Consider the following 27,729-nt stretch of genomic DNA (forward strand, 5'->3'; position numbering starts at 1 on the left):
TGCTTCCAAGGGGGCCCAGTTCTGCTGCAGAGATTGGGCTTGGAATTTTCCTTTTCAGAAGGAAAAATGAAAATGTCATGCCACTGGTGTTTAAGCAGTGGAGGCAGGTTCACCTCCCAAGCCTCAGTGTGCCCATCTGTAAAATGCATCCGCTGGGCTAGATTCAGCTTAGCATTGAGAATGTTCACTGAGCACCTACTCTGTGCCAGACTTGGCTCCGAGGCCAAGATGTGTTTTCGTGACCTCACTGGTCCGTGGGAGAGTTGGGACTAGGAAAGACGGGAACATAAGCCAGTGTGGGAAGCGCAGCCATGAGAACGTAGACCAGACCCGGGGGCAAAGAAGAGAGAGCACAGATCTCTGCCTTGGAAGGGAAGAAACTGGAGAGGCTCCCCGGAGAGGTGTTGGTCAGGAAAGCAGACGTTCCTTCCAGCTCTGATGGTCCGGGAAGCCATCTGCAGATGAATGCAGAGGGCTTTTTTGGGCTCCCCTGACTCAGTAAGTCCAGTAAGTGACTGAACCTTCCAGAGGCCTGGTTCCTGATCCAGCTGGTCAGAACAATGGCACCTGCCTGTAGGGTCTGTTTGAGCAGGGGTGGGAGGAGGGAGCGTGTGTGGAAGGCAGAGGAGGGCCTGCGCGTGATGTTTTCCTTTTCCTCTAAATCCCCATTTCTCCTAGGGTTAGAGGGTCTCTCCCCTGCCCCCACCCCTGCAGGCCCAGCCTCTGCCCCGGGCGGCAGGCCCCTCTCTGCCCCTTCCTCTGGGCTCTCTCTCCTCCTCTTGGCTGCTTCTTATTACAGTGGCTGTATTTGTTTTTCCATCTGAGGAATGCTAACCAGAAAAAACCATTATTTCTAAGAAAATAAACTACGGGCCTGTCGGCCTTTGGGATGCTACTGAAAGGGATGGCAGCCTTCCCCCAAGGCCTTGAGACAAAGAGGGCCAGAGGGCTTGTGTGTGCGGGCAAGGTCACGGGGCCTCGGAGGGGCTCCGAGGGGGTCCTCCAGATGGGCCAGGGCTGCAGTCCTGGGAGGAGAGAGTTTAAGAGCGCAGCCAGCCAGCCAGCTTGGACTCTGGCCTGGCTAATAACAGCTCTGGTATCGATCACTCCCCACTCCCTTCCAGCACTCCGGGATGTACTCCTTCCTCCGGGAACCACCCTCCTCCTGTCTGGACCTCCTGCCCCTTGTGCCAGGGGGAGTAGAGCTAGGTGTAGGTATATGGAGAATTGGGTGCAAGCTTGGTGTGACCTGGCGGGGATGTGGGGTGTCTGTGGGCCTCTTGGGCTCTAGCAGTCTGACTGCAGAGTTCAGGGCCAGAGCTAGATCTCAGGTCCCTTTAGCCCCCAACAACCCCACCCCCTGGTGGGTCTTAAGCATCCTCCTTGCCCTGATGGTGCTTAATGCGGGCTTAGTCTCTGGGGGTGGCAGATGGGCTCAGGCTGGACTGTTAGTCTCCAGTCCCTGCCCACTGGCAGCCCCATAGACAGGCCCTGGGCCTGGCTGGTGTGTTGGCAGAGGAAGCTCTCCTCAGATGAACTTGTCTGCATACGGGTCATGGTCCCCCAATAGGCTGGTAGATCCTTGGGGCCAGGGTCTGACCTGGGGTTGGGGGGCCAGCCTGGAGAAGGTGTTGGTACAGGAGGGAAGAAGGCAGGGAGGCGGCTTGATCCTCAGCAAGGACTAAGAGCCCTGACTTCCTGGGTTGTGGAGACGGGGAAATTCTCCAGAGGACTGTGTCAAGGCTAGGAGGGCAGAGTCTGGAACCAGCCTACCTGAGCTCCCGTATTGGCTTCGCCTCTTACGAGCTGGGTGATCACTGAGCTCTCTGAGGGTCAGTTTCTTTTTCTGTGATAAGGGAACTTCAGCCTTCTTGCTTGGGCTATGGTGAGGGGTAAGGCACTTGCAACGGAGTTGGTGTCTGGCGGGGAGTTGCCACTGCTTTGCTGTGTGTTGGAGAGAAACTGCACGGGGCATTTGGAGAGAGAAAGAAGGAAAGATGACTGCGCCGGGCCAGCTCAGGTTGGCCTGAGGCCTGAGCCCACAGGGCGGCCCCGGAGAGTCGAGCCTTGGGTTCAAGTTGCTGTCTGCCCCTGACTTGCTGATAAGCTTAGAGCCTCAGTGCCCCTCTCTGGGCTCGGTTTCCCCTTATAAAATCTGATGGGGGGGGGGGCTGGGTGGCTCAGTGAGTTAAAGCCTGTCCTTCGGCTCAGGTCACGATCCCAGGGTCCTGGGATCGAGCCCCACGTCAGGCTCTCTGCCTGGTGGGGAGCCTGCTTCTTCCTCTCTCTCTGCCTGCCTCCCTGCCTACTTGTGATCTGTCAATTAAATAAATCTTTTTAAAAAACAAAATAAAATAAAATCTGGTGGGGGCATCGGAGAAGCTCTTGGGGGGTACCTGCTTACCCATTCTGAGTGGCAGCTCAGGCTTTCCAGCAGCTACGTTTGTCTGAGTGTCTTCCTGTTGTGTTCACAGGTGATTGGGCCTGGGCAGCAGCCCCCTTGGAGTTTGCAGTTTGGGGGGCTCAGGGGGCTTCGTGGTTTGGGCTTCTCCCCTGCCTTTTGCTAAGGGGACAGGAGAATGGCCATACCTATCATTTGCAGAGGGGAGGAGTGGGGCCTCAACTCTGAGTCGGCAGCCTGGGACAACTTCTCATTTCCATCTAGAACATTCTGACAGATCAGCTTTCCTTTGACCAGATTGCTTTGAGGTCCTTGAGGCTTGATGTCAGAGTCTGGGAACAGCCCCCCCAGTGAAAGGTTCCGGGCCTTTTTGAGGGAGAAAGGGAATAATCAACTGGTTGGTTTCGTGGGAAAATTCCACCTGAGGCTTGAGAGCTGTGCACCCGCCATGAGACCACACCAGGCAGGTGCGTTTGAGGTCAATTCAGAATAAGCATCCTGTGTTGTCCCTGCAGCCAGGCACAGTGCCAGGGACCCAGCCAGTGCAACAGATAGCATTGATGACATTAAGTTTTTAAAACTGTAAACATCTGGGGTGCCTGGGTAGCTCTGTCAGTGAAGCAGCCAACTCTTGACTTTTGGCTCAGTTCATGATCTCGGGGTCATGAGATTGAGCCCCATGTCAGGCTCCACGCTGGGTGTGGAGCCTAAGATTCTTTCTCTCTCCCTCTCCCACCCCCTGCTTGTGCACACTCACGCTCTCTCTTTTTCTCTAAATATATATATATGGACATATATGGACATATATAGTAACAACCTTATTGAGATATAATTCACATACCATGCAATTCACTCATTGAAAGTGTACAGTTCAGTGACTTCTAGTACATTTACAGAGCTGTGTCCCCATCACCACAGTCAATTTTAGAAACTTTTTATTATCCCAAAAAGAAACCTGCACCCCTTCACCATCGCTCCGCAGCTCCCCAGCCCAAGAAAACCACTCATCTATTTTCTGTCTCGACAGATTTGCTTTTTCTGGAGACTTCGTATAAATGGAATCTTACAATATGTGGTCCTTTGTGACTAAGACAGCATTAACTTGGAAGTCGGGTGTCCTGACCCCCTTTCTGGTTCCACCTGTCTTAGCTGTGTGATCTCGGGCAGGGGAGGTAACCTGTCTGGGTCTTGGTCTCGCCTGCCATGAAATAAAGATGCTGGTATGCACTTCTCAGGGTGGTCATGGGCGAGGGGCCAGCATACCGTCTACATGCGGGGAGAGGGGTACCGGTCGACGGAGGCTCATTCATTTGTCCAGTGCGGTGTACACTCTCGTTGAACACATTCTGTCCTTCTAAAGCTCACACTGAACAGAACACAGTTCTTGCCCCCGTGGAACTCACAGCCCCAAAAGACAGGTACACGGCAAGCAAGAGTAATGGTGGGGTCCATTTATGGGGCTCTGAGGTCCGGAGGACGAGGAGGAGTCACATCTGCCGGGGAATCGGCACAGGTAGCAGGTAGGAGACGATGCTGGGGCTCAGCCTGCAGATGGTCAGAGGTGTCTGTGAAGAGGAAGGAGCCCTAGGCAAGGGCACGGTGTGAGAAGAAGTGTGGTGGCCCCTGGGGGAGGTTGGCAAGCCGCTCGGACCCCATGGTCGTTGGGGATCACGAGGTAGGCAGTGGGGAGGGCCTTCCCACCCTCTGGCTGAGCCATGGTCATTGTGCGCAGTGAGGAATGAAAAAGTATATAGATGTGTGTTGGTTTTGCATGACCTTTGACCTTTCCCATAATTAACTGCTGGGCCCACTTCTGGCATTGTCTCCGCAGAAGGGAAACCTGCCAGGGGTCCACAGAGAGCCGCGTCTCATTACTCAATCATTACAAACCCAGAGCTTAACCCTGTGCCACCGGAGACAGGAGGCTTAATCCTTCCTGCTAGGCGGCCCGAGAAACTACCTTCCCCCGAGCGTAATTAGCCAACAAACCGGATTAAGATTTATTCACCAATAAGGACTCAACTTCCTAAGCCATACATCTCTCCCAGAATGGTTGCCTGATCTGAGGAGTGCACGGTTTTTCCTAAAGCCCCCAGACAAAGAAGAGAGGCTAGCGCCCAGCCAGGGAAGGGGCCTTTGCGAGAGCACTTGGTCTCCACTGTCTTCAAGGAATGTCAAGAAAAATGCCAGTTTCAAGGGGACATAGGAAGAGGTTTTTCAGTAATGATCTCTGAAAGCGGAGAGCAGGCAGCTTTAAAAAAAAATCCTCATTTTGAGAACTTTTGCAGTCGGTCCTGATTTTTAGGAAAAGGCTCTGAAATAGTATGAAGATGAAACAAGAAGGAGCTGTGACACATTGCGATGCGATCTTCTAGAACCCAGGCACCACAGAGTAAATATACATTTTATGGCGCAACGAGAATCAATTTTGAATTAAATGAAAAAAAGGGCTAAACTCATTCCATTCGCGTTCCAAACCGCTACTGTTGGCACACAACCACAGCTGTGCGATCGCGTGTGCATGCTGCCCTTAACACAGGAAAAATGACACTGTGTGCTTTTAAAAATCCCATAATGAGCCACTCCTGTGCTGCTTTTCTCTGCTCTGTGAGATGTTGGAAGCTGTTTTCTGTTGAGTTGAAAACATAACAAAAAAAAAACAGTTGAAAACATAACCAAAAAAAAAAAAAAAATCCAAGCTTGAGAAGGAGCCCGGATGGCTAGGGTGAGCTGCTGGACTTGTCATCCCCAGCACTCAGGTCCCTGTCACTGTCCCTCAACCTCAGGGCAGGTATACACCTTGGGAATAAAAAACAATGAGACACATGATGTCTCCTTCCCACTTTCCTCCTTAATAACTTCTGGACCTGATGCCCTTTTAGAAAGTGTTCATCTCATGCATGCTGAGAATATGACTCCAACAGGTATAGAATCTGCCTTCGAACACCGCCGGTTCGGGGCCGGGAGACTAGGTGCTCAGCCATGCGTGCCTCAGGCTTTGTATCAGCAAAATGGGACTAACTAACATCAGGCTCTTACACGGCTCCCTCCCTCTGATCTCTGCCGTGGCCATCACGTGGCCGTCTTCCTTCTGCGTCTTTCACCATGGTGTTCTCCTCTCTGTCCCGACATCCTCTCTGTGTGTATCCAAATTTCCCTCTTCTTATAAGGACACCAAGCATTAGATTAGGCCCACCCTACTGCATAACCTCACCATAACTGCGAAGATCCCATTTCCAAATCAGGTCACGTTCACAATACTGGGGGTTAGTACATCTCTGGGAATGACACAATTCAGCCCACAATAGTCCTTCAAGAATAAACATCCAGAGAGCTTGGCTCTGTCCCCCTCCATTCCTTCACCCTCTCCCTACCCCATTTGCCTGTTCCTCATTCTCTGGCTTTAACAGTCCTTAAAACGTGGTCCGAGCCTGCTGGGCATCTTGGGGGCCTGTGGGCCCTCCCCCAAGCCTGGTGGCTCATGAACATGTTTTTTAACAGAATAAATCCACTCGCTTTGGCAGAGACTTTTTTGGGTTGATTTATTTGTGTGTTTATTTCTTATTTAAAGGAGGAGGCTCACATGATTAAAAAAAATTTCAACACACCCGCACAGAAATCAGGGGAGGGGCGTTAGTTGTGAGCAGATGCTGCAGGCTGGTCTAGGAAGCCTGTGGTAGCACAGCAGGTCTGGGGGTTGGAGAGGAACTGATGGTTCTAAGAGATGCTTGGATCTGGGGGAAATCCTTTGGAGATGTTAAGGGAAGAGGTCTGAGCAGTGAACATTTCTTCACTCTACTACCTACTGGCATCTATTGTGGCCCATACTATAGGGTATCACGGGAAGGAAAAAGGCTAGAGTTGTTTTATTGATTATTCAGCAATATCTTTATAATGCCTTTTGGGTATGGTGACCAAATAGGTTGTTATTTTGAGAGTGAAAAGTGTGCTGTCAATAATGACACCCGGACAACAGCATAAAGTGGAAATGTGCCACACAGATCGGGGCATATGATTATCCTAACCAGGGGAAGAGACATTTTTCTTAGACCTCACCACCATTCAAACCAGTTTAATTGCATTTTATGGATGTGGCGACTCTGCGTTTCCTCTTTGCTTTGGTTTCCGGGCAGCTTAGAGCCATATTTGTGGCCAACTTTTTGAAATTACTAAGTGTATTTGTATACTTTCACCAGTTTTCTCTTATTCTTAAACCCTCATTTCTTTTTCTTCTTCCCACCATCTTTATTTTTAAATCTAATTGTGTGTATTTTGTAGGATGTTTAGATGGATCATGCTTGAAGGAGTCGATGGGTGGATGAGTCCATATGTAAATGGATGGATTCGTGAGTGGATGGATAGACAGATGGCGAGTGGGTGGTGTGTGTGTGTGTGTAGATGGGTGGACATTTGGATCAATGAATAGATAGATGGGTGTTTAGATGTTTGGATGGATGGATGAGTGAATGGGTGGATGTTTAGATGTTTAGATGAATGAAAAATGAGTGTGTCTGGCCATATATGTAGATGGGTGGATGCATATTTGATACATGGGTAGATATCTGGCTGGATAAATGGACCAGTGAATAATGGGTGATTTGGTAAATGGAAGGATAGTCAGCTGATTGGATATTTAGATGAATAGATTTTAGCATGAACAAAGGGAAGGATGAATGGATAAATGGGTGCTTGGAGCCTTAGATAATACTTCCTCAACACACAGTATAGATGTACCAATGTACATATATAATGTAATAATGTGTATATAGTAATTTGCCAATGACTGGCATGTCATGGGTGTTCTAACTTATTAGAAAGGACACAGGTTTTTGAGACTGAAAGGCCTCTGTTCTGACCCTTGCCTTACCATTTACTATATGACCTTGAGCAATTACCTCTCCTCTCTGCACTTTAGTTTGCTCACTCATAAAATAAAGTGAAGATACCCACTCCAGAGGGTTGCTATGAAAATTAAGTGACCTGGTGTGTGTTTTCAGTAAATATCTGCATAATTCCCTCACAGCTACAACTTGAGAGCAAGAGAGAATTCTTTTACCCAAGCATGGAGTAAAAGTGCTTCCCCTTAGTCTCACTGATCCAACCTAAGTCATGTGCCCACCCTGGGACGAAGAGTTGCTGCTACATATACTGTTTGTGTTAAACAACCAGGCTGCAACCCGAGTCGGGACCAGGCCATTTTCTCCCGAGCCACCTGTTTACATGAAGAAATGAGGGAGGGAATGGTCTGGGGCTGCCAGTTGAGATTGGATGAGAGATGATGGCCATGATGAGCAGGTGGTGGAATGGGTGCCCAGTGGACAGACTGAACCCATGGTAACGCTGTAGAAAAACCATGCTTTGGTAGCTGACTCCATGTCTGTGGAGGGGTGGAAGGATAACAATATTCACAGGGACAAGGAACCCAAGTCAAGCCAAGGCTGATGAATTAAAGTCGGGCCATGTTTCCTTTGGAGTGTCTGGGAGATTCGGGGGTGGGAAGCAGGAAGCAGTCATATTGGTTTATCTGGGGCTGTGGCAAAAAGGTCAGGGCTGCAGAGAATGAGAAGTAATCAATAGCTCAGTCTTCTTACGCCTGTGTGCCCTTTCAAACATAAAATCTTATATCCCCCTTCGATGTTATTTAAAATGTCTGGGGCTCCTGGGTGGCTCAGTCGTTAAGTGTCTGCCTTTGGCTCAGATCATGATCCCAGCATCCTGGGATCCAGCCGACCTCGGGCTCAGCCTCGGGCTCCCTGCTCCACGGGAAGCCTGCTTCTCCCTCTCTGACTCCACCTGCTTGTGTTCCCTCTCTCGCAGTCTCCCTTTGTCAAATAAACAAAATCTTTAAAAATGATAAAATAATAAAAAATAAAATGTCTCAATATTAAATCTGATTAAAAACCATTCAAAGGACTTGCAGAGCTGAGCCAGCTTCCCAGCTGATGCTGATGACCGCTGCAGGTGGGCTGGGCCGAAGCTTCTGTCTCTTTCCTTCGGAGGTTCGGGCTACTTTGTTTTCCCCTCGTCATGGCTGGAAGGGTGGGCACAAGAAGCGGACTGCACAGCCCAGGCTCTGTTTTCTGGCATTTTCGTGCTGCCCTTTTCACTGAAGTTATCCCCTCTACTGGCAGGCAGATAGCTGAACAGTGCTTGGTCACCTCTGGAGTTAGGGAGCTCACCACCTCCTGAGTGAGCAGTTTTCCAATGGACATTCCTACCTGCGACTCTAATTGGCCCCCCATGGCTTTCCTCCACTGCGTGTAGCTCTGGCTCAGGACCAGCATGGAGGGAGCTTGCAGTTGGGTGTCTTGCAGCTTGCAGCTGACTATCCTTCCATTTACCAAATCACCTATTATTCACTGGTCCAGGGCCAGCTCCTAGGGCCTTTAAGGGAGCAGCCAGGCTTGCCTTCGGTGCCCTCTCTTCTTCCGGCCAGCACTCGTAGCTGCAACAGGGCTTCAAACCTCCCTCTTTGACCCTGGAGGGGAGGGACAAGTTGTTCCTGTGAGGCACTTCCGGTTGTGCTCAGTTCGACACTTCCGGTTCCGCCAACCACGATACTTCCGGTTCCCCCAGGTGGGCACTTCCGCTTCCTCTTCGCTGCCTCCACGGGTTTTCTGTGGAGGTCAGGGCCGGTGTGTGCTGAGACAGCGCGCCCCGGAAGCGGTTGGGCCGGGGTTACCGAGGTCCACAGGCCAAGCTGGTGGTTCCCCTTGGGCCTCCGGCGTCCCTGGCTCGCTGCCGTCAGAGATGCGGCGGCTTGGGTCCCCAGGAGCTCCCAAGCCAGACTGTCTTGCTCGAATCCCACTCGTACCACTTCCCAGGTGTGTGACCGTTGGGCGGGGGTCTGGCCTCCCTGGGCCCGGCTTTCTTCAGTGCCCGTGTGAAGCTGGAGGGAGGGTGACGGTGCCCACCTCCCTGAGCTCCTGCGGGCTGTGAGGAGAGAATGACAGACGGGATTGCCCGGGACTTGGGCACAGAAGCCGCTCGTTGGGTGTCGTGCGTTCCTATTACTCTCCGAGGTCTCCAAGTCTCTGGAGCTCCAGAACGGATAGCCCTTTAACCCCTGATGGGAAATGTGGAAAAAAGGCTTAAAACAGCAAAAAGAGTGACCTTTACAAAGGCTACTGGCCATTGTTCAGAGACAGAAGCCTTTGTTATAACAAGGATTCTGGAGCCCTAGAAGCTCGGGCTTTAGGCGCGGCTGTGGAAGGAAACTGTCTGGGCGGAGTCTGTGCGTTTCTCTCTCGTTCCAGAGGTTACATTTCTCGGTGGCGTGCAAGGTTGATTTGACTCAGTACTCCGCACTGGGCAGTCCTGAGCTCTCCATCTCTGGGAGGCTTTCACATGAGCTGCAGAGAGCCGGTTCCAGGGTCCCCGCATGCTGTTGTCTAGAGGCTCTTGAGGGAGGCAGAGCTGGGGGTGGATTCTTGCCGAATTCTCTGTGGTGAGGGCGTCCCGTGCTGCCCCCTGAGGAGGGGGCCGGCCTTAGTCCAGAGCCGGGCTCTTCCTCTTTGCCATCTTTGGGGCCCCAGCACCCAGCAAGGACTTCAGCAGAGACCTACTGAGTCCTCCCCGAACTGTTCACACCCTGGTGGCTTCAGTGATAGCGGGGAGAGGGGACCCCCCGGCCCTTTCTCTGAATGCTCTCCCGGCCCTCGTTTTGCAGACATCGACGAGTGTGAGAATGACTACTACAACGGGGGCTGCGTGCACGAGTGCATCAACATCCCAGGGAACTACAGGTGCACCTGCTTTGACGGCTTCATGCTGGCCCATGATGGACACAACTGCCTGGGTGAGTGACACGGCCGTGCCCGGCTCGCTGAGCACGCCCTGCCTGTCCCTCAGCTCCAGCCTACAGTGCGGGGGCGGTGGGAAGCCTCGCCCTCCTCTGGTTCCTTGTGTTACTTTGCTGGGGCCTCCGGCACACAGCGGCACAGATTGGTCGGCTTCCACAACAGGAATTTATTTTCTTTCAGTTCTGGAGGCTAGAAGGCCAAGGGCCAGATGTTGGCAGGTGTGGTTTTTCTGAGGCCTCTCTCCTTGGCTCACAGAAGGCCACCCTCTTGCTATGTGTTCATGTGGTACTCCAATCTGGGTGTACCTAGAGCTGGTTTATCGTGCGCTCTCTTTCTTTCTGCCTCTCTATGTGTGTCCTCGGCTCCTTTTCTTATAAGGACACCTGTCTTATTGAAATGGGGCCCCTCCTAAGAACCCGTTTTTAACCCAGTTACCACTTGAAAGGCCCTGTGTCCAGGTAAAACACGTTCTGAGGTCCTGGGGTCAGGGCTTCAACATCTGGATTTGGGGAACACAATGACCCATCACAAGGATTCTCATCTACCTCTAGATTCTCATGGCTCAAGTACATAGATTTAAGCCAGCTGTATGGAATTTAGAAGAGTAACGTAAGCTTTGCTGGACTGAATTGGGAACGTGTAGGAGAAGAAGGAGAGATTAGAAAGCAGCGTTGTTGTGCTGGTGTGTCTCCTCGCAGCCCTCCCTGCCCCCAGATGTGGTTTCCTGTGGGGGCAATCGGTGGCCCCCATCACACGCCCCCCAGATATCCTCCACCCCAGCCCCACCCCGGCCCCCGTTATCACCATTTTGCCAGTTGTCTCATGGTGTGAGAAGTGACTCGTGCGAGCTGCTGTAACGATGTGACAAACTCAGTGGCCCAAACAATGGACATTTATTCTCTCCCAGGCTGGAGGCAAGATGTCTGTAGTCAGGCCGTCCGCAGGGTTGGTTCCTTCAGAGGGCTTCCAGGGAGGATCTGCTCCGGGCCTCTCGCCTGGCTTCTGCTAAGTTCCGGCATTCTCTGCTTGTAGATCATTGTCTCCCCGTGCTTTTACGTGGCCTTTGCTCCGTGCACATCTGTCCCTGTGTCCCAATTCCCCTCTTCTAGAAGGACACAGTCCTAGGCTTGTGACCCCTCTGCAAAGACCCTATCTCCAACAGAGGTTACAGGTTCACAGGGACTGGTTCTTAGGACTTCAGCATCTTAGGGGGGCATAATTCGTAACAGAGGTGGTTTGCCATCTGCAGCCGGAGAACCATCTCATGGCAGAGAGCATGGGGTCTCAAAGCAGCTGTGCCTGTCCCCTAGGCCCTCCTCTGCTGCTGGCTGCTGAGTGACACAGGCCCCAACAGCTAGAGCCAAGGAGGTAAGACTGTGGACTGGGCAGGAGCGTGGCTGTGGATACTTTATTCTTATCTCAGAGTCTCAGTCCCTTGTTGGTAAAGGGAGAGGATGAAGAGCTGCTTCGTCCTGGGCTCTTGTGAGCAGTGACTGAGACAGTGTCCTGCTGCTGAGAGGCGTGCCTGGCCCGGCATTCCCCTGCTAGTAGCCGTCACTCCGGCCACAACCTCTGAGCCTGCTTCCCTGCTGGAAAGGGGGATGACGATGCTGCCTACTTCACCAGGCTGTGCGCAAGGACAAAATGACACGGCGAGGTGAAGTGACTGGCATTTACCGGGCACAAATCATCAACAAACAGGCATTACTATTACTCTGAGTGACTCAGCTTCCCTTTTGTGGTTGGACATTTAAATTGTTTGTTTATGTTTTTGTTTTATTCCTACCCTCAGAATCCCAAGGTGTGATTCTTGGCAGAAAATTATTTTTTCTTAATTTATTGTTTCCTCTACCCTTTCTTCCCAGAAATGGAATGACTAGGTCAGAGGGTCATTGGGATGTTTTTATGGCTTTCGGGGCAGTACTTCGTGCAAGGGCTCGGCAGACCTCGCCTGTGCCAGCTGGCCTGTGGGTGCCTGGCAGGGCAAGTGCGGCGTCCCGAGTCCTCTGGAACCCGTCCTCCCAGTGGCGCATTAGCTGTAGGTTTCCCTGCTGCTTTTGTTTAGTGGATGTTGGCTCTCAGACAGACTTGTTATGGGAAACAGATCTGTGAACATGTAATTATACCCAAAATAAGGGCTGAAATGAGGTCTGGACAGCAGGCTGTGGGATCCCTGAGGGTTCTGTGAAGAGACGCCCCTGCACTGGCTGAGGTTAGGCTGGAAATGGAGTGGCTCCCCAGGGGGCTTCAAAGAGGAGGTGGCACGGAACAGATTCTGCGAAGGTCGGGGAGCAGCTGGCTGGGACGAGGGCATGCCTGTGCAGAGAGCCACAGGGGGCTCCTGGGGGCTGGGCTCAGGGCGGGAGGCTGGAGTGCCAGGAGGCTACAGCAGTGGGCTGGGCATTTGGTTAGATTGTAAAGATTGGGGCTGTGCCGTAGGACGTTATCTTGTTTAATCCTCCCAAAGCATGAGCCCTGAGTTTTACCAATTTTGCCACTGTTTCAGATGACAGCAGGAGTTCACTTCAGTAACTGATTAGTCTGGGAAGGCAGAGCTGATATCCCCGTGAGATAACAGGTAGTAGCACTCAGTGGTCCAGATGACAGGCCTTGGGAACTGCCCGTTCTGGGCTCAGGTCCTGGCTCTGCCAGCTACCAGCTGTGTGTCGTTTGGCCAGTCACTTCACCTCTGTGCCTCAGTTTCCTCATCTGTAAGATGGAATTCATAGTCCCTATCTCGTGAGGATTGAATGAGATCCTGGCTCTAGAACATCTAGAGAAGGCCTGGCATCGAGCACTCACAGTGTCATGGGCATTGAGCCTGCTCACCAGCTTTCAGTAAGAAATGCATTGGGCTAGGCCTGTGAAGGCCAGAGCCAGCCATTTGCACTCCCTGCACTGCCTCTGACCCATGGGATTCCCTTTCTCGTCCTAACACTCTTACCTGTGGAGGACCACCCATTCCTAAATACTCTTGTTCTGGACGATGGCAGGTATATCCAGTGCCTCCCGACTAACGGCAGAGTCTGGGTGGGTTTATTTTTATTTTTAGAACAGATTCTTTTACACTGATTAACTTAAAGAACTGGATAAGACTTCCCCGACCCCCACCTCCGAGCACAGATTGCAACTTCACACGGCTCTCACTCACACATACGGCAGCCAAGAAAAGGCTTTCTCTGTTGCTCCTCTGCTTTTAGCTGAGGGCAGAACCTTCCCGACAGACGTGTTTTTGTTTGGGCTTTTTCCTTCTCAAGACAAAACTAGCTCTAGAGAAGTCAGACCTTGGTTCCAACCATCTCCATCCCACGCTGACCACGTGACCTCCCAGAGCCTCACATCCCTCCTCCATAACAGGTGGTGAGAGATACAGTGCCTGATATGGCATCAGGATAAGTGTTGGCAGAAACATAGAATGATGGAAGAGGAAGCCAGGCTTGGGGTTTGAAGATTTAGACTCAAGTTCTGGCGCAACCACGCATGAGTCAGTGGGTTGGGACCACTTACTCAAACCCTCCAAGCAGGTTCCCCTAACTGTAATCCTGGTCTCAGAGGGGTGCCGTGACAGTTAAATTAAAAAGCAGGTCTGGAGAGCTGCATGTACAGATGTCACATTTTGCACAGGTGCTGGGTACTGTCATCATGTTGTCATGGAGGTTTCAAGCAGGCAGCCTGCCATCCTCCTGCAGCCGGCAGACACATTTGTCCTCCGGTGTTTTTGTAATCATCACTGTCACTGTCATCTCATTAAATGATTTGTCAACATTTAAAAATCAAGGGATGTCACAGAACAGATCACATTCTAGGCCACAAAAGCAGCCTCAACAAATTCTAATAAAGATCAAAGACATACACACATCTTTTCTGACCACAATGCTATGAAACTAGAAGTCAACCCCAAAAGACCACAAATACATGGAGATTAAGTAAAATGCTACTATACAATGAATGGGTCACCCAGAAAATAAACAGAGAAATAAAAAAGTACATGGAATCATGTGAATGAAAACTCAATGGTTCAAAGTCTCTGGGATACAACCAAAGCAGTTCTAAGAGGGAAGTTTATAGCACTACCCGTCTCCCTCAAGAAGCAAGAAAAATCTCAAATAAATAACCTAACCTTATAATTAAAAGAGCTAGGGAAAGGACAGCAAACAAAACCCAAAACTAGCAGAAGGAAGGAAATAATAAAGACCAAAGCAAAAATAAATAAAATAAACAAGCAAAACCTATAGAATGGATCAATGAAAGCAGGAGCTAGTTCTTTGAAAACATAATAAAGTTGATAAACCTATAGCCAGGCTTAGCAAAAAAAGGAGAAAGGACTCAAATAAATGAAATCATAAATGAGAGAAGAGAAACAATAACACATACCACAGAATACAAACAATTATAAGAGAATAGTATGAAAACTTACATGTCAACAAATGGATAACCTGGAAGAAATGGACAAATTCCCAGAAACCTATAAAGTACCAAAACTGAAACAAGAAGAAATAGAAAATGTGAACAGACCCACTACCAGCAATGAAATTGAATCAGTAATCAAAAAACCACCAACAGACAAAAGTCCAGGATGAGGTGGCTTCACAGGCGAATTCTACCAGACTTTTAAAGAAGATAAAGAATACCTGTTCTTCTCAAACTGTCCCAAAAAGTAGAAGAGAATGCTGTGAGGCCAGCATTACACTGAAACCAGAATCAGATAAATGCACCACAAAAAAGGAGACCGGTAGGCCAGTATCTCTGAAGCATATAAATGCAAAAATCCTCATCAAACTACTAGCAAACCAAATCCAACAGTACATTAAAAAATACATCAATCACCGTGATCCAGTGGGATTTATTCGCAAGATGCAAGGGTGGTTTACTATTCACAAATCAACCAACCTGATGCATCACATCAATAAGAGAAAGTATAAGAATCTTATGATCATTTCAATAGACACAAAAAAACATTCGACAAAGTATAACATCCATTCGTGATAAAATCCCTCCACAAAGTTTTAGAGGGAACATATTTCAACATCATAAAGGCCATGTATGAAAAACCCACAGCTAACATCATTCTCAGTGGGAAGAAGAGGGAGCCTTTCCCCTGAGATCAGGAATAAAACAAGGATGTCCACTCTCACCACTTTTATTCCACATAGTACTGGAAATCCTAGCCACAGCAATCAGACAACAAAAAGAAATAAAAGGAATCCAAACTGGTAAAGAAGAGGTAAAACTCTAAATATTTGCAGATGACATGATTCTCTGTGTAGAAAACTACCAAAAAACTGTTAGAAACTGATAAATGAACTCCGTCAAGCCACAGGATACAGAATCAATCTACAGAAATCTGTTGCACTTCTATACACCAACAATGAAGCAGCAAAAAGAGAAATTAAAGAAGCAATCCCATTTACAATTTCTCCAAAAATAATAAGATATCTAGGAATAAACCTAACCAAAGAGGTGAAAAACCTGTACTCTGAAAACTATAAAACACTGATGAAAGAAAATGAAGCCAACACAAAGAGATGGAAAGACATCCCATGCTCGTGAGTTGGAAGAACAAACATTGTCAAAATGTCTATACTACCTAAAGCAATCTACAGATTTGATGCAGTCCCTGTTGGAATACCAACAGCATTTTTCACAGAATTAGAACAGACAATCCTAAAATTTGTATGGAATCACAAAAGACCCCTAATAGCCAAAGCAATCTTGAACAAGAGAAGCAAAGCTGGAGGCATCACAATTCCAGACTTCAAGTTCTATTACAAAGCTGTGGTAATCAAAACAGAATGGTACCAGCACAAAAATAGACACATAGATCGATGGTACAGAATAAGAAAACCAGAAACAAATCCATAGTTATCTGGTCAATTAATCTGTGACAAAGCAGGAAAGAATATCCAGTGGGGGGAAAATGGTGCTGGGAAAACTGGACAGCTACATGTAAAAAAAAAAAAAAAAATGGAACCAGAGCACTTTCTTACATTATACACAAAAATAAATACAAAATGCATTAAAGACCTAAATGTGAGAACTGAAATTATAAAACTCCTAGAAAAGCACATGTAATGATTTCTCTGGCATCAGAGAAATCTGATGGGTAGGTCCCCTCAGGCAAGGGAAACAAAAGCAAAAATAAACTGTTGGGACTACATCAAAATAAAAAGCTTCTGCATGATGAAGATAACAATCAACAAGACTAAAAGGCTTCCTACGGAATGAGAGGAGTTCTTTGCAAATGGCATATCTGATAAAGGGTTAGTGTCCAAAATATATAAAGAGCTGATACAATTCAACACCCAAACCCCAAATAATCCAGTTTAATAATGGGCAGAAGATATGGATAGACATTTTTCCAAAGAAGACATACAGATGGTCAACAGACACATGAAAAGATGCCCCACATCATCACTCATCATCACTCATCATCAGGGAAATGCAAACCAAAATCACAATTAGGCATCACCTCACACCTCTCACAATGGCTAAAATCAACAACATGAGAAACAACAGTTGTTGGCGAGGCTGTGGAGAAAGGAGAACCCTCGTGCACTGTAGGTGGGAAGGCAGACTGGTGCAGCCACCGTGGAAAACAGTATGGAGGGTACTCAGAGAGTTAAAAATAGAACTACACTCTGGTCCAACAATCAGACTACTGGGTATTTAGCCAAAGAATATGAAGGCACTAATGTTTATGGCACCTCCATGTTTATAGCCGCATTGTTTGCAATAGACCAGAGATGGAAGCAACCCAAGTGTACATCAACTGATGAACGGATAAAGAAGCCATTAATAAGAATGAAGTCTTGCCGTTTGCAATAACATAAATGGAGCCAGAGTATCATGCTGAGTGCAATAAGCCAGTCAGAGATGGACAAATACCATATAATTCCACTTACATGTGGAACTTAAGAAACAAAACAAACAAAGGGAAAAAAGAGGGAGAGAGACAAACCAAGAAACAGACTCTGAATTGTAGAGAACAAACTGATGGTTACCAGAGGGCAGGTGGGTGGGGTGGTGGGAGAAACAGATGACAGGGATTAAAGAGTGCATCTGTTGTGATGAGCACCAGGCGATTAAAATAAAAACTTAAAAATAAACAAGTAAATAAAAGTAACTAATAAAAATAACTTGGAAAAAAGCAAGGGATGTCACATAAAAATCAGTATTTCCAGCATTGTTCCCGCTTGGCCACAGTCATCTGACCCCTGAAATTGTGGACCTTGGGCAGGAGTGCAGATGGAGGCCTTCATGGCACATACTTATAGGTAAATATGGTAGAGTGAGAAAGTTCAAAGCCAGAATATATTCTGTCTTTTCTGCCTTGACAAATACTCCTTCCTAATGACCCAGAAGGCTACACTGGAATTTCAAATCTGAGATTCCTTGGAGTTTTGTGTCAGAAAGTGGTTGTGTAGGCAGTGCCCCCTCCCAGTCCTTCTCATGGCTGACTCCATCCTATACCACAGGAGCCTGAAGACCCTCACCTGAATGTTCAAGCTCTGGCCATTTGCTCCCAAACCACCTTTCCTTTCTCCACTGCTTGGTCCTAAGGGTTATCTGTCACTCTGAAAACAGACTTGGGGCCATTTGGACAGGGAATTGTAGGGTCTGAAATACCTCGAGTGTGGTCTAGAAGGGTAGGTCTGTGTTCCAGATGCCCATGATCCTCTGCGGGCTCCTTACTCCACAGGGAGGGCTGTAGACCGGAGATAGAGCAGGGACCCCCAAAGTGTAGGGCCCAGGGCAGGGGTACCTCTTGCCCACATCTCAGTGTAGGACTAGGGCAACTGACAGGAGCTGGGCCACAGCCACCTACTTTGGAGGAGGTATGCTTCCTGCTGGCTATAATCCTCACCACGCCCTATTGCTCACCATCAGTAGCTTTAGGCATTTAATTACCTGCTTGGTCTCAGTAGGGATCATGTTCATGCTTCCTGGTGAAGTTTCCAGCACAGGGCCTGCCCCCCTGTGCTCAGTGGCCTTGGGGGCTAATGGAGTTGTTGGAAGATTCTCTGTTCTTGCTGCCTTGTGCAGTCCTGACCATCTCTGGTCCATCACCAGGAGCCCACTCACAGCCCATCACCCATCGGGGACAGTGAAGGCTGTTCACATCTCTTGTTTTTTGGTCTCCAGGAGTCTGGGTCAGGAGTCTTGTCCAGCTGTAACATTCCTCTCTCAACCACTACTGAATTCCTCGGGGATGATGGCTGGACTAAATCCTGATCAGCAGAGTACGAAGAGCATTCTGAGTTAATTAGGAGAAATGAGGCTGATGGCTTCGGGGTTAGTTTCTTGCCTGAGTTTTCACAGTTGGACCTTTTCTTTTGAGCAAAAGAGGTTATTTTCTTATAGAGATGGCTTGCCTGGGAGGGTGGCCAAATCTGTCCTCTGGGGAGCAAAACCCTCTCTCTATTTGACATCTTTATTGAGGAATTTCTCAAATATAACAGAAAATGACACCAGAGGGAATTGAAACCATGATGAGATCCTTGCTCAACCCCAAATGACTGCTTTTAGCATTGTAATTACTTGAAATAGCAGTAGTTCTGTTTGAAAAATATTATTCCAAACTCCATGCAATTGGACATAAGAGCAATATTTAGGCTAATAGAATAAGATTTTTTTTCATCTTAAATTAAAACCAGCAGTGGATAATTTTTTCCCGTCTCCACAAAGCAAGGGTCCTTTTTCTCTAAAGCCATTAGTTCACTTAGCCAGATGTTTTCTTCGACCCAGTCTTTACCTTGACTTACTGAAAAATATGTTCCTCAAGTTGCTCACGGTTTGAATTTTGAACTTGCTTCTCAGCACTTTTTCCCCCCATGAAGAGAAGTCATCTGTAGCCAGGTCCCACAGAGAAGTTGTTTTATTAACAAGATGGCTACTTTCCCGTTAATGCTCATTGAGCACCTACTGTGTGCCCACCCTTGTGCTAGGTGGGCAGTTCTACTTGGGTGAGATGAGGGAGCCAGGCTGGAGTTTGTGCCACACGCCCAGAGTTGTACAAGACGCTGTGTTCACGTTCCCTCAGTCAGTCCTCACGGTGTCCACAGGCAGAAGCCATTCATGGCCCTTTTTTATGAATGAGGAAACCAAGGCTCAGAGAGGGAGGGTGGCCTGCACGAGGCCACCCAGCCAGTAAGTGACAGTGCTGGGACCATTTGCCAGCGCAAGCCTGTGAGTCGCTGACCAACCCCCTGCTCCACAGTGCCCAAACTAGCACCAGCTCGGGAAGGCTGGCCAGGTTCAGGGAAGGGTTGGCTTCCCTCCCTGGGTGTTAGGGACGTACCCCACATGAGCTGGGGAGTCATGGAGGACATCCAGAAATCCCAGCATCTGCCAAGCCAGGCAGGTGGGTGGCGTACCAGGGGCCAAGAGGGAGCCCCTGGCTCCAGAGAGTTCCTCCCAAGGGCACCTCCTCCCCAAAGCCAGTACTGCCTCCCCTGGCCAAGGCAAGAGCCTGCCACCTGTGTAGGAGCTTTGTGTCACCCTGGAACTTCTTTCAGGCTTTGGCCTTACCCCGTGTGACTGCAGAGCCCTGTTCTTCCAGAACTCACTCTCTCATGGCCTCCTAGTGCGTCTGCCCACTGGCTCATGAGGCCCCTCACCAGGGCCCTGTCAGCCTTTCCCCCTTGCTCTCTCCTGGGCCAACCCACTGAGCCACCCAGGCGCCCCACAGATTTGCTTATTTTCTGCCCTCTGGCCCAGCCTTCCTTAAACCCATGGAGTCCTTCTGCACATCCCTGCTGTTCACAGCTGCTCCCAGCAAGGACCCAGTGAGGTCCTTCTTGTCACTCACCTGCCTTTGCACTGGAGTCTTCCATGACCATATTGTATGCACCACTGCTGTGGCTCTCTACTTTCCCCTGATGGCAGAAATTGTCTTCTTCATCCCCTGTCTTCCTCCTGAGAGCCTGGTGCAATGTCTGGCATATCCTAGGCATATGATAAGTATTTGGAGAATGAGAAAATAAGCAAGTCTGTGGGGTGCCTGGGTGGCTCAGTGGGTTGAGCCTCTGCCTTCGACTCAGGTCATGACCTCGGGGTCCTGGGATCGAGTCCCTCATTGGCATTCTGCTCGGCGGGGAGCCTGCTTCCCCTCTCTCTCTGCCTATCTCTCTGCCTATTTGTGATCGCTCTTTGTGTGTTGAATAAATAGATTAAAATCTTAAAAAAAAAAAAGGAAAGAAAGAAAATAAGCAAATCTGTCAAGGTGTCTCATCATCTGGGCACTGTCACTCAGCAGACGGCGCATGGGGCTCAGGGTGAAGATCAGGGGCATCTCTGTCAGGACTCCCGGGAGCATCAGAGAGGCAGAGGTGTTCACGACTGCGAGGACAGGTAGAAGGGCTGTGATAGCAGTGACGCCAAAGCCTTCCACCTCGGGTTTACCTGTTTATTCCAAACAATTCTGCAGGGCGCCTGCCGTGGGCCAGACGCGGTTTCAGGTGGGAAAGAGACCAGGGAGTGTAAGCAAAGCCACCAACAGGCACACACGTGTGAACTCCAGCAGCCGGAGGGCGGGGGGACCGTGAACACGCCGACACGTAGCTCAGGAAGGGCAGTGCAGTCAGGGAAGCTCCAGTGGAAAATACTGACACGACGCGATGAAAGATGACGGGGAGAAGGCTGGGGTGCCGGACGGAGCAGCGCTGCGGTCGCTAGTGCTCCAGAAACCACCCCGCCCTCTGCGGCACAAACTGCCATTGAAGTCAGCTTTTGGCCTCCCCGGGGCAGGAGTTCAGACGGGGCGCAGCAGGGACGGCTCATCTGCTGCATGGGGTCGGGGCCTCCGCTGGGAAGACGCCCAGGCTGGGGAGGACTTGACAGCAGGCTGGAATCATCTGGAAGCATCTTTGCTGATGTCAGGTGGTTGATGCTGGCTGTTGGCCAGAACGTTCGGGGCAACTTCTCCATGTGGTCTTTCTACACGGGTCGGTGTGGGCTTCCTCATGGCGTGGCCACTGCATCCACGAAGTTTTACGGTCCAGCCTCAAGCCGTTACAAAGCTTCTCCCACCTTCGAGCAGAGGGGACAAGAAGACAGGGCCTCAGTGAGGAGGAGGAAGATACCTCTAGAAAATAATAGGGAGGACCTTCCCTCCAGGCAGAAGGGAGAGGACCAGTGAGGTGGCGACACACTCGGGGAGTCTGAGAGCAGGTCAGTGTGCCTGGAGGCCGAGAGTGAGGGAAAGGGACCAGAGATGAAGTCAGGATGTAGGCAGGGCCTTCCCGGTTCTAGAACGGGGTTGGGATTTAATTCTAAATTAGCTGGGAGCCATGGGAGATTTTAACTAGGAATTGACCTAATCTGATTGACATTTTAACCTAAAGGGATTTGCTTTCTGGCCCCAAATTGGGGATATATTCCAGGGAGGAAGAGGCAGAGACCCCTGTGGTGGTCACGGTCAGGGTCAGAGATGGTGGTGGCTCAGTCCGGAGTGCCAGTGATAGAGGTGAATACAGATGGTTGAATTCAGAATATATCTGAAAGGAGAGCCCACAGGAATTGCTGATGGGTTCAGTGGAAAAGGTAAGAGAAAAAGAAACCAACACCAACTGCTAGGTTATTGCCTGGAGTGCGTGGGTGGCTCAGTGCTGTGGCTCGGGTGGGGAACCTAGGAGCAGGACAGGCTGGAGTGGGAAGGGGCAGACTCGAGAGCCAGTCTGGCCATGTTTCATTTGGGGTGACCGACAGCCATCCCAATGGAAATGGGGTGCCTGTTCAGAAGTTAGTGGAGTCGTCAGGTCTGAGGCAGGGGGATGTGAGAGTCTGGAGCTTCTAGATGGCGGTGAAAGCTGGAATTCCTTAACATCCGTTCCTTTCTTGAAGATTTCACAAGCACCTGCCCTGAGCTCACAACTGGGAGTTAGATGACACAGGCCCAGCCCTCAAGGAGGACGGGGAACCAGCCTGCCCAGCTTTGAATCCTGTTTCCATCGCTTACTCACTTGCTGGGTGACCTTGAGCAAGTAACTTCACTTCCCTGGGCCTCCGAGTCCTCCTCTAGCGTGGGGAGCTACCCGCAGAGCTTATCTGACGGGTGAGGCAGACACTGAGTGAGATCAGCTACGTGAAGCACACACCCAGTGCACGGCCCATAGGGGGCTGGACGGATGTGAATTACCTAATTTCACTCATTCCTAGCGTGTAAAGTCAGAGTACTTTGCGAAGACAATAGATGTGCTTTCTGAGCAGGCAAAGATGCCGGGCTGTGCATGAAGCCCCTTGGGGACCACCCCCCCCCCCGTTCCACACGGTGCTCCTGCCCACCTCTCCTCCCCACCCTCCTGGGGTCAGAAAGCTCTCCCCTTGTCTCATGTGGATTCGGGCCCCTGCTGTTGACACGGGTCCTGTGGCCCCAGAGCTTCTCATCCCAGCTCTGCCCCATACCCATTTTGTGAGCTTGGATACATGTCACCTATTCCTCTACCAAGTAGCACCATCCTGGTCCGTGCAGGTCAGATGAGGACATGGACGTGCAGGTGACAGTGCAGGCCGCCACGCAGAGGGTTAAGAGGAGAGGGAGAGGCTCTCGGGACACGCTGAGGGGGCCCAGGAGCCCAGCTGCACACGTCGGGGGAAGTCCCGGCGGGCTCCGGCAGCCGGACCGTCCCTGGCAGGATGAAAGGGTCGTGCTGCCTGGCCCCTTTTGAAGGCGCCCCTTCTCATGCCAGAGGACAGCTGGAGACAATGTGTTGCTCCTTCAAACCCCTAATGAAGGCTCTAGTTGCCTCTGTTTATTTGTCTTTATACTTCCAACAGCTCAAATGCGTTTCTTGCTGGGAAAAAAATGCCAACCATTTTAATGTAAAACTAAACCACATTGGATAGTCATATACTCACTCCATAAACACCAGTGTTTTCTCAGGTAAACTCCAGAGGTTTCTTCCTGCTGTCTTTACCTCTGCCCCCACGCCCACTCTCGGCCCCCCTTCAGGCCATGTGCACACCCGCGGCTGGAGGGATTTGCCGTGGAGGCACGAGCCGGGTCAGGCCCGCTTTCCCATCCTGCCCAGGTTTTTACCACTGTTCTTCTGGTGGAAATTCTTTGGCCTGAGGAAAAGGAAACCACTGGGCACTTGTGCGTCTTTATAAATGGGCTTCTTGCTTTCCCCAAACCACCACCAGACCAGGGAGATCATGGAGTCGGGGTGGGGAGGGGCTTGATGGAGACCTGGGGCGTTTTCAAGGGTAGAGTGACCTTCAGTGGCCTCACGCCTACAGCCAGCACAGGATGGGGACAGGGAGGGGTGCGGGAGAGCAGAAGGGGCAGGTGGTGCTGGGCGGAAAGGCAGTATACCAAGTCTGGCCCTTTTGGACCACAGACTTGTCTGGGGGCTTTAGAAAACTCCCTGCCTCTCTGTGCCTCAGTTTCCCCATCGGGTGTGAAATGGAAGGATGGGATGTGACCGTGGTTTTCAGATTTCTAGGAGCAGTACCCGTAGTTTCAAGCAGAATCCTGCAGTGGTGCTGCTGCTCAGGCTGAAATGGGAGGCAGGGCTGGCAGGAAGTGAGAGTCCTGCTCTCCGGCAAGTACCCTCCCTCCGCCACCCCTGCCCACTGCTGGAAGACCCCTCGGGTCCTGCAGCGCTGTTTGGAACCCCTAGTGGGCTGTGGTGCCAGAGCTCCTCTCTCTTCGGTATCTTGTGACTTGATGAGTTGGTGGCATGGCATGTTCTTGAGGACAGGGGCCAAGCCCTATGCTGTGTCCTCGCCTCTGCCAGACGCGGTCCCTGTCTGCCTCTGTCTTATTTCTCAGAACTGGCATCTCCAGCAGACCAAACAGCTTTCATCCCCCTAAACACACCACCCTGTCCTGCTCGGCAGCGTCCTTGCCCCGGCTCTTCCTTCTGCCCCAAACCCCTCCCCATGCTGTTTTGGTTGACTGCCCCTCGTCCCTCAGGACTCGGTTCAGGCATCAGCCCCTTCCAAGGGCCTTCTTTAAGTGGCACACTCTTCCGCTGGGTGCCCACAGCCCCCACGCTTGTCACTGGACATCTGAGGTCTCCCTTATGGCCTCAGGAGCTCCAGTGGGGTCAGGCTCTGACATGACTTTGCTCCTTTCGCCTGGCCCAGCACAAGCTCATTTGTGTGATGGAGGGATGGCAGGTGGCCGGGGCATGGGACAGAGTGCCTGATGCCGACCTCCCGGAGGAGCAGCATCTGACAGCGGTGGGCGCGCAAACTGCCACAGGGGACAGAGAGCATCAGCGCCCTCAGAGCCGCAGAGCCCCACTGGGGAGGACTAGCAGCCTGTGTGACGACAGCGCCCCGTGTCCCCAGCCTCATAGCCTCATGCCCGACTCCTGCTAGTCTCCGTTCCAGACCAGGGGTGATGGGGACTTGGCTCCTGGCTCTCTTCCTAGCAGTGTTTTGGGGCTAGCTGTCTGCTCTCTCCCCAGGGATAGGGCTATAGAAATACTGCGAGGTGGTCTTTGTGAAAGCACAGGGGGGCCTGGTCGGCATCCAGAGCGGTGCTGCCCACCTCCTTCCCGCACTCCCTCTGACTGGATGTTTTGGGCAGGGACTGCATGGTTGCCCTTCCTGTGGGTATGACTGGGCCGAAATCTCTCGTCCCTCCTCCTGTGCCAGCCCCACCATTGACTAAATCTTGATTCGGTGGCTTGAGGAAGAAGTCCCACCCTGTCCCCGGGCAGAGCATGCCAAGTGCTTGAACAGCAGAGAAAAACACCGGGTCTCAGAGGACAGGACAGGCAGGCAGACGCTCTCCATCTCGTTTGCAGTCTGTGTGCCAGGGGCTTGGTGAGAACGCGGAGAAAGAAATAAAAAATAAGTGTCTGGTGAAGACTCTTTAAAAACACCCTACCACCAAATTATGCGTCCCAAACCAGAGATGAGCCGCGTGCCTAAAAGGGGGCGTAGATCAACAAGTGTGAGCGACCCAGAACCTCTAGTCCGGCACCTCCTCTGCCCGCCAGCTCACTTATTTTGGAGCAGCCTGGGCCCTCAACGGGGCTTGGGGTTACCCTGGACGTTTGTTGGGCCTTGGCTGCCTCTGGACAGATGTTGCAATGACCCGTCTCCCCCAGCACCAGCCCCTGGCTGTTTGTGGTGGCCATCAGCCAGCCCCATGTATGGCCTGCTGCACCAACCCGCCCTGTCACCTACCTCGTACCCACCGCATGTGGCTAGAAATAGACAGGCTGGCGGAGACGCCTAGTGCCCAGCTGGCACACCGGTCTGTGGGCAGAGGGTAGCCATGGCAGCCGCCCAGCAGCTTGGTCGGGGGCTTTAGTCACCTCACAGCCTGCCTTCATGGGGGAGAGGATCCCACAGGCCAACTTGCCCTCCCCTGGCTCAGCCACTGGCCACCAAGAGGTCAGACGCCAGTGCAATCATTTGGGACAAGCTTTCGTGGCGGTCCCCCTGAGTGGGATTTTCTGGGGGCCCCTCTTGCCATTGGAGCTCACCTCCCAAGCCCGGCAGCCGGCCCCTCCTGGTCTGGGCTCTGCCAGCCTGGTCTTGGTTCACGTGTGTATTAAGGCTCAGCTGGGGCACCTCGCAGCCCTGTGCTCCCCTCTGCCTGGAGAGCTGGCTGTCTCTCTTGCCTGTCCTGAGCCTTCCAGGTCGTCCTTCTGCACATCTTCCCCGCCCGTCCAGGGCTCTTGCCTCCCCGCCTCCTTTCGGATTGCCGGCAGTCGTAGTCCTTACCACGCAGAGTCGCAAGTTCTGTTTACGTGTCCATCTTCCACATGTGACGATTATACAGATATGCTCAGCGAACTCACTAGGCCAAACAGAAGGTAGCTGCCCAGCTCTGCAGTTTTCCTGTCCCAGCGCTCTTGCCCAGTACCGTCCGCACACCACTCTGACGCGGTGTGCTCACGGGCACGCACTCAGGTTTGCACGCTGCTTTCCCGGGGTTCTGCTGACCCGTAATCATCTGGCCAAGACGTGGGACTAGAATCAGAGCCCAGGACAGGAGAGCCGGCAGCCTGCGAGTGAGCGCTGCTGCTGCTGGGGCGGGCGGGCTGGTTTAGAAACGCCGGGAGGGATGGTGCGTGACCACTGGAACAGCTGATGCCCCTCAAGTGCCCTTATCTGCCAGGTCAAGGGGTCCGGAGATGATTTCCATGGGATGTCTGGCCTCAAGGAGCTCTAGGCTGTGTGCAGGAATGTTTCCAGAGTGCTGTCCCCGATGTAATTAATACCACACCCAGCACAGGGGACAGCTCGTCTACCAGGAATGGCTGAGAGGTCACCAGGCGGGGGTGGAGATGGGGAAAAGGGAGGAAGGAACAGCTTGTGCAAAGCCTAGAGAAGCTCAGCCAGGTAGGAGAGGGGACTCAGGAGAAGAGGGAGATGGATCCACAGGGGTTTCTGCCGGCTAGACGCCCTCCGGGCCTGAGGCGTGGAGCTGTGTCCCTGCAGATGCACGCGTGTCGGGGGTGATGGTTGGCCACGTGGTGGGTACAGCGTCAACTCAAGCCTGGCCCCCAGTCCCCTTCCACAGCCGCCAGGGCCCCGCCTGCTGCTCCAGCCTCGCTGCGCACACACATATGCACACGCACGCTTGCACACGCCTGCGTCCACCCCCGAACCCACCTTTCCCCGCCCTGGTCCTCATGTGGCTGAGGGAGGGGCTCCCCTACACCTCAGTGTGGCCTCACGAGCCTTCTCACACGCAGCCCTCAGAGACCCCAGTCAGTGGTTCACCTGCACCGATCTCCCCTCCTCTCTGCTCCACTGGCCGGACCGCTCCCTGCGGGCAGGCCTTGACCACATGTTCGCCGTGTCCTTATTGAGAGAGAGCGCGCACACGGACAGACTGGCGTGGCTGCGCACCCGCGGGCCTCTGCGGGCACAAGGGCGCGAGAAAGTGATTTCAGCAAAGGCAGCGGCCAGCACAGGCACACTGCACGGGGGCAGACCTCGCAGATGAAGGCGGTCCAGCCAGGAGTGGTGAGAGGGGAAAAGCTGTCAGTCTTTGGCCTGGGACCCTCCCTCGGGGAACCCATCCGAAGAAGAGAATCCTCCTACGGAAGGGGCTGCGGCTGCCCTGTGTCCCTCATGGGGACTTTAATTAACAGAGCAGAATAGAGACGAGTGCCCCGAGGGCCGGGGCAGGGGGTCCCCTTTCCCCTGGACCAGCAGCAGGTGAGAAGGGCACCGGGACCGAGTCCTGCTAAACACCCTAACTCGGCTCTCAGTGAAGGGTGCAAAGGTCCCCTACGGCGTGACCTGCCTGCGCCAGGAGAAAACCGGTGCATGAAAAAGATGAACAAAATAGGTGTCGTAGCTAGAATGTAGGGCTACTGATCCATTGTTGTCTCTGTTTTTCAGAATTCTTTGTGAATTCAGAATTTTATTTTGGTTTTTTCTTTTTATCTTTTTTAAAGATTTTATTGATTTGACGCAGAGAGAGAGATAGTGAGAGAAGGAGCACAAGCAGGGGGAGTGGGAGGGAGGAAGCAGGCTTCCTGCTGAGCAGGGAGCACAATGTGGGGTTAGATCCCAGGACCCTGGGACCATGACCTGAGCCAAAGGCAGACG

General features: G+C 51.4%; 1 protein-coding gene and 1 long non-coding RNA gene across 4 annotated transcripts in view; one reads left to right on the top strand and one right to left on the bottom strand.

Annotated features, from left to right (window-relative positions):
- The window catches only part of SCUBE1 (signal peptide, CUB domain and EGF like domain containing 1), a 138,177-nt gene that overhangs the window by 11,401 nt on the left and 99,047 nt on the right, over positions 1–27,729 (top strand). For 2 of the 3 annotated variants that reach the window (XM_045083742.1, XM_045083743.1), the window contains exon 3: positions 10,071–10,199. In XM_045083742.1, coding sequence (XP_044939677.1) covers positions 10,071–10,199 — 129 coding nt within the window. Of the gene's footprint in view, positions 1–8,972; positions 9,226–10,070; positions 10,200–27,729 lie in introns of those variants that run through there. The other variant, XM_013045134.2, reaches the window with a different exon arrangement.
- On the bottom strand, positions 20,595–26,403 carry LOC106003660. The gene is made up of 2 exons (XR_001176270.2): positions 25,647–26,403; positions 20,595–21,231 (listed from the first exon to the last, which is right to left on the bottom strand). It is a non-coding gene; the product is annotated as an uncharacterized LOC106003660 (long non-coding RNA).

This window comes from Mustela putorius, unplaced genomic scaffold, assembly GCF_011764305.1.
Source record: "Mustela putorius furo isolate JIRA1106 unplaced genomic scaffold, ASM1176430v1.1 tig00000738_pilon_pilon_pilon, whole genome shotgun sequence".
NCBI lineage: Eukaryota > Metazoa > Chordata > Mammalia > Carnivora > Mustelidae > Mustela > Mustela putorius.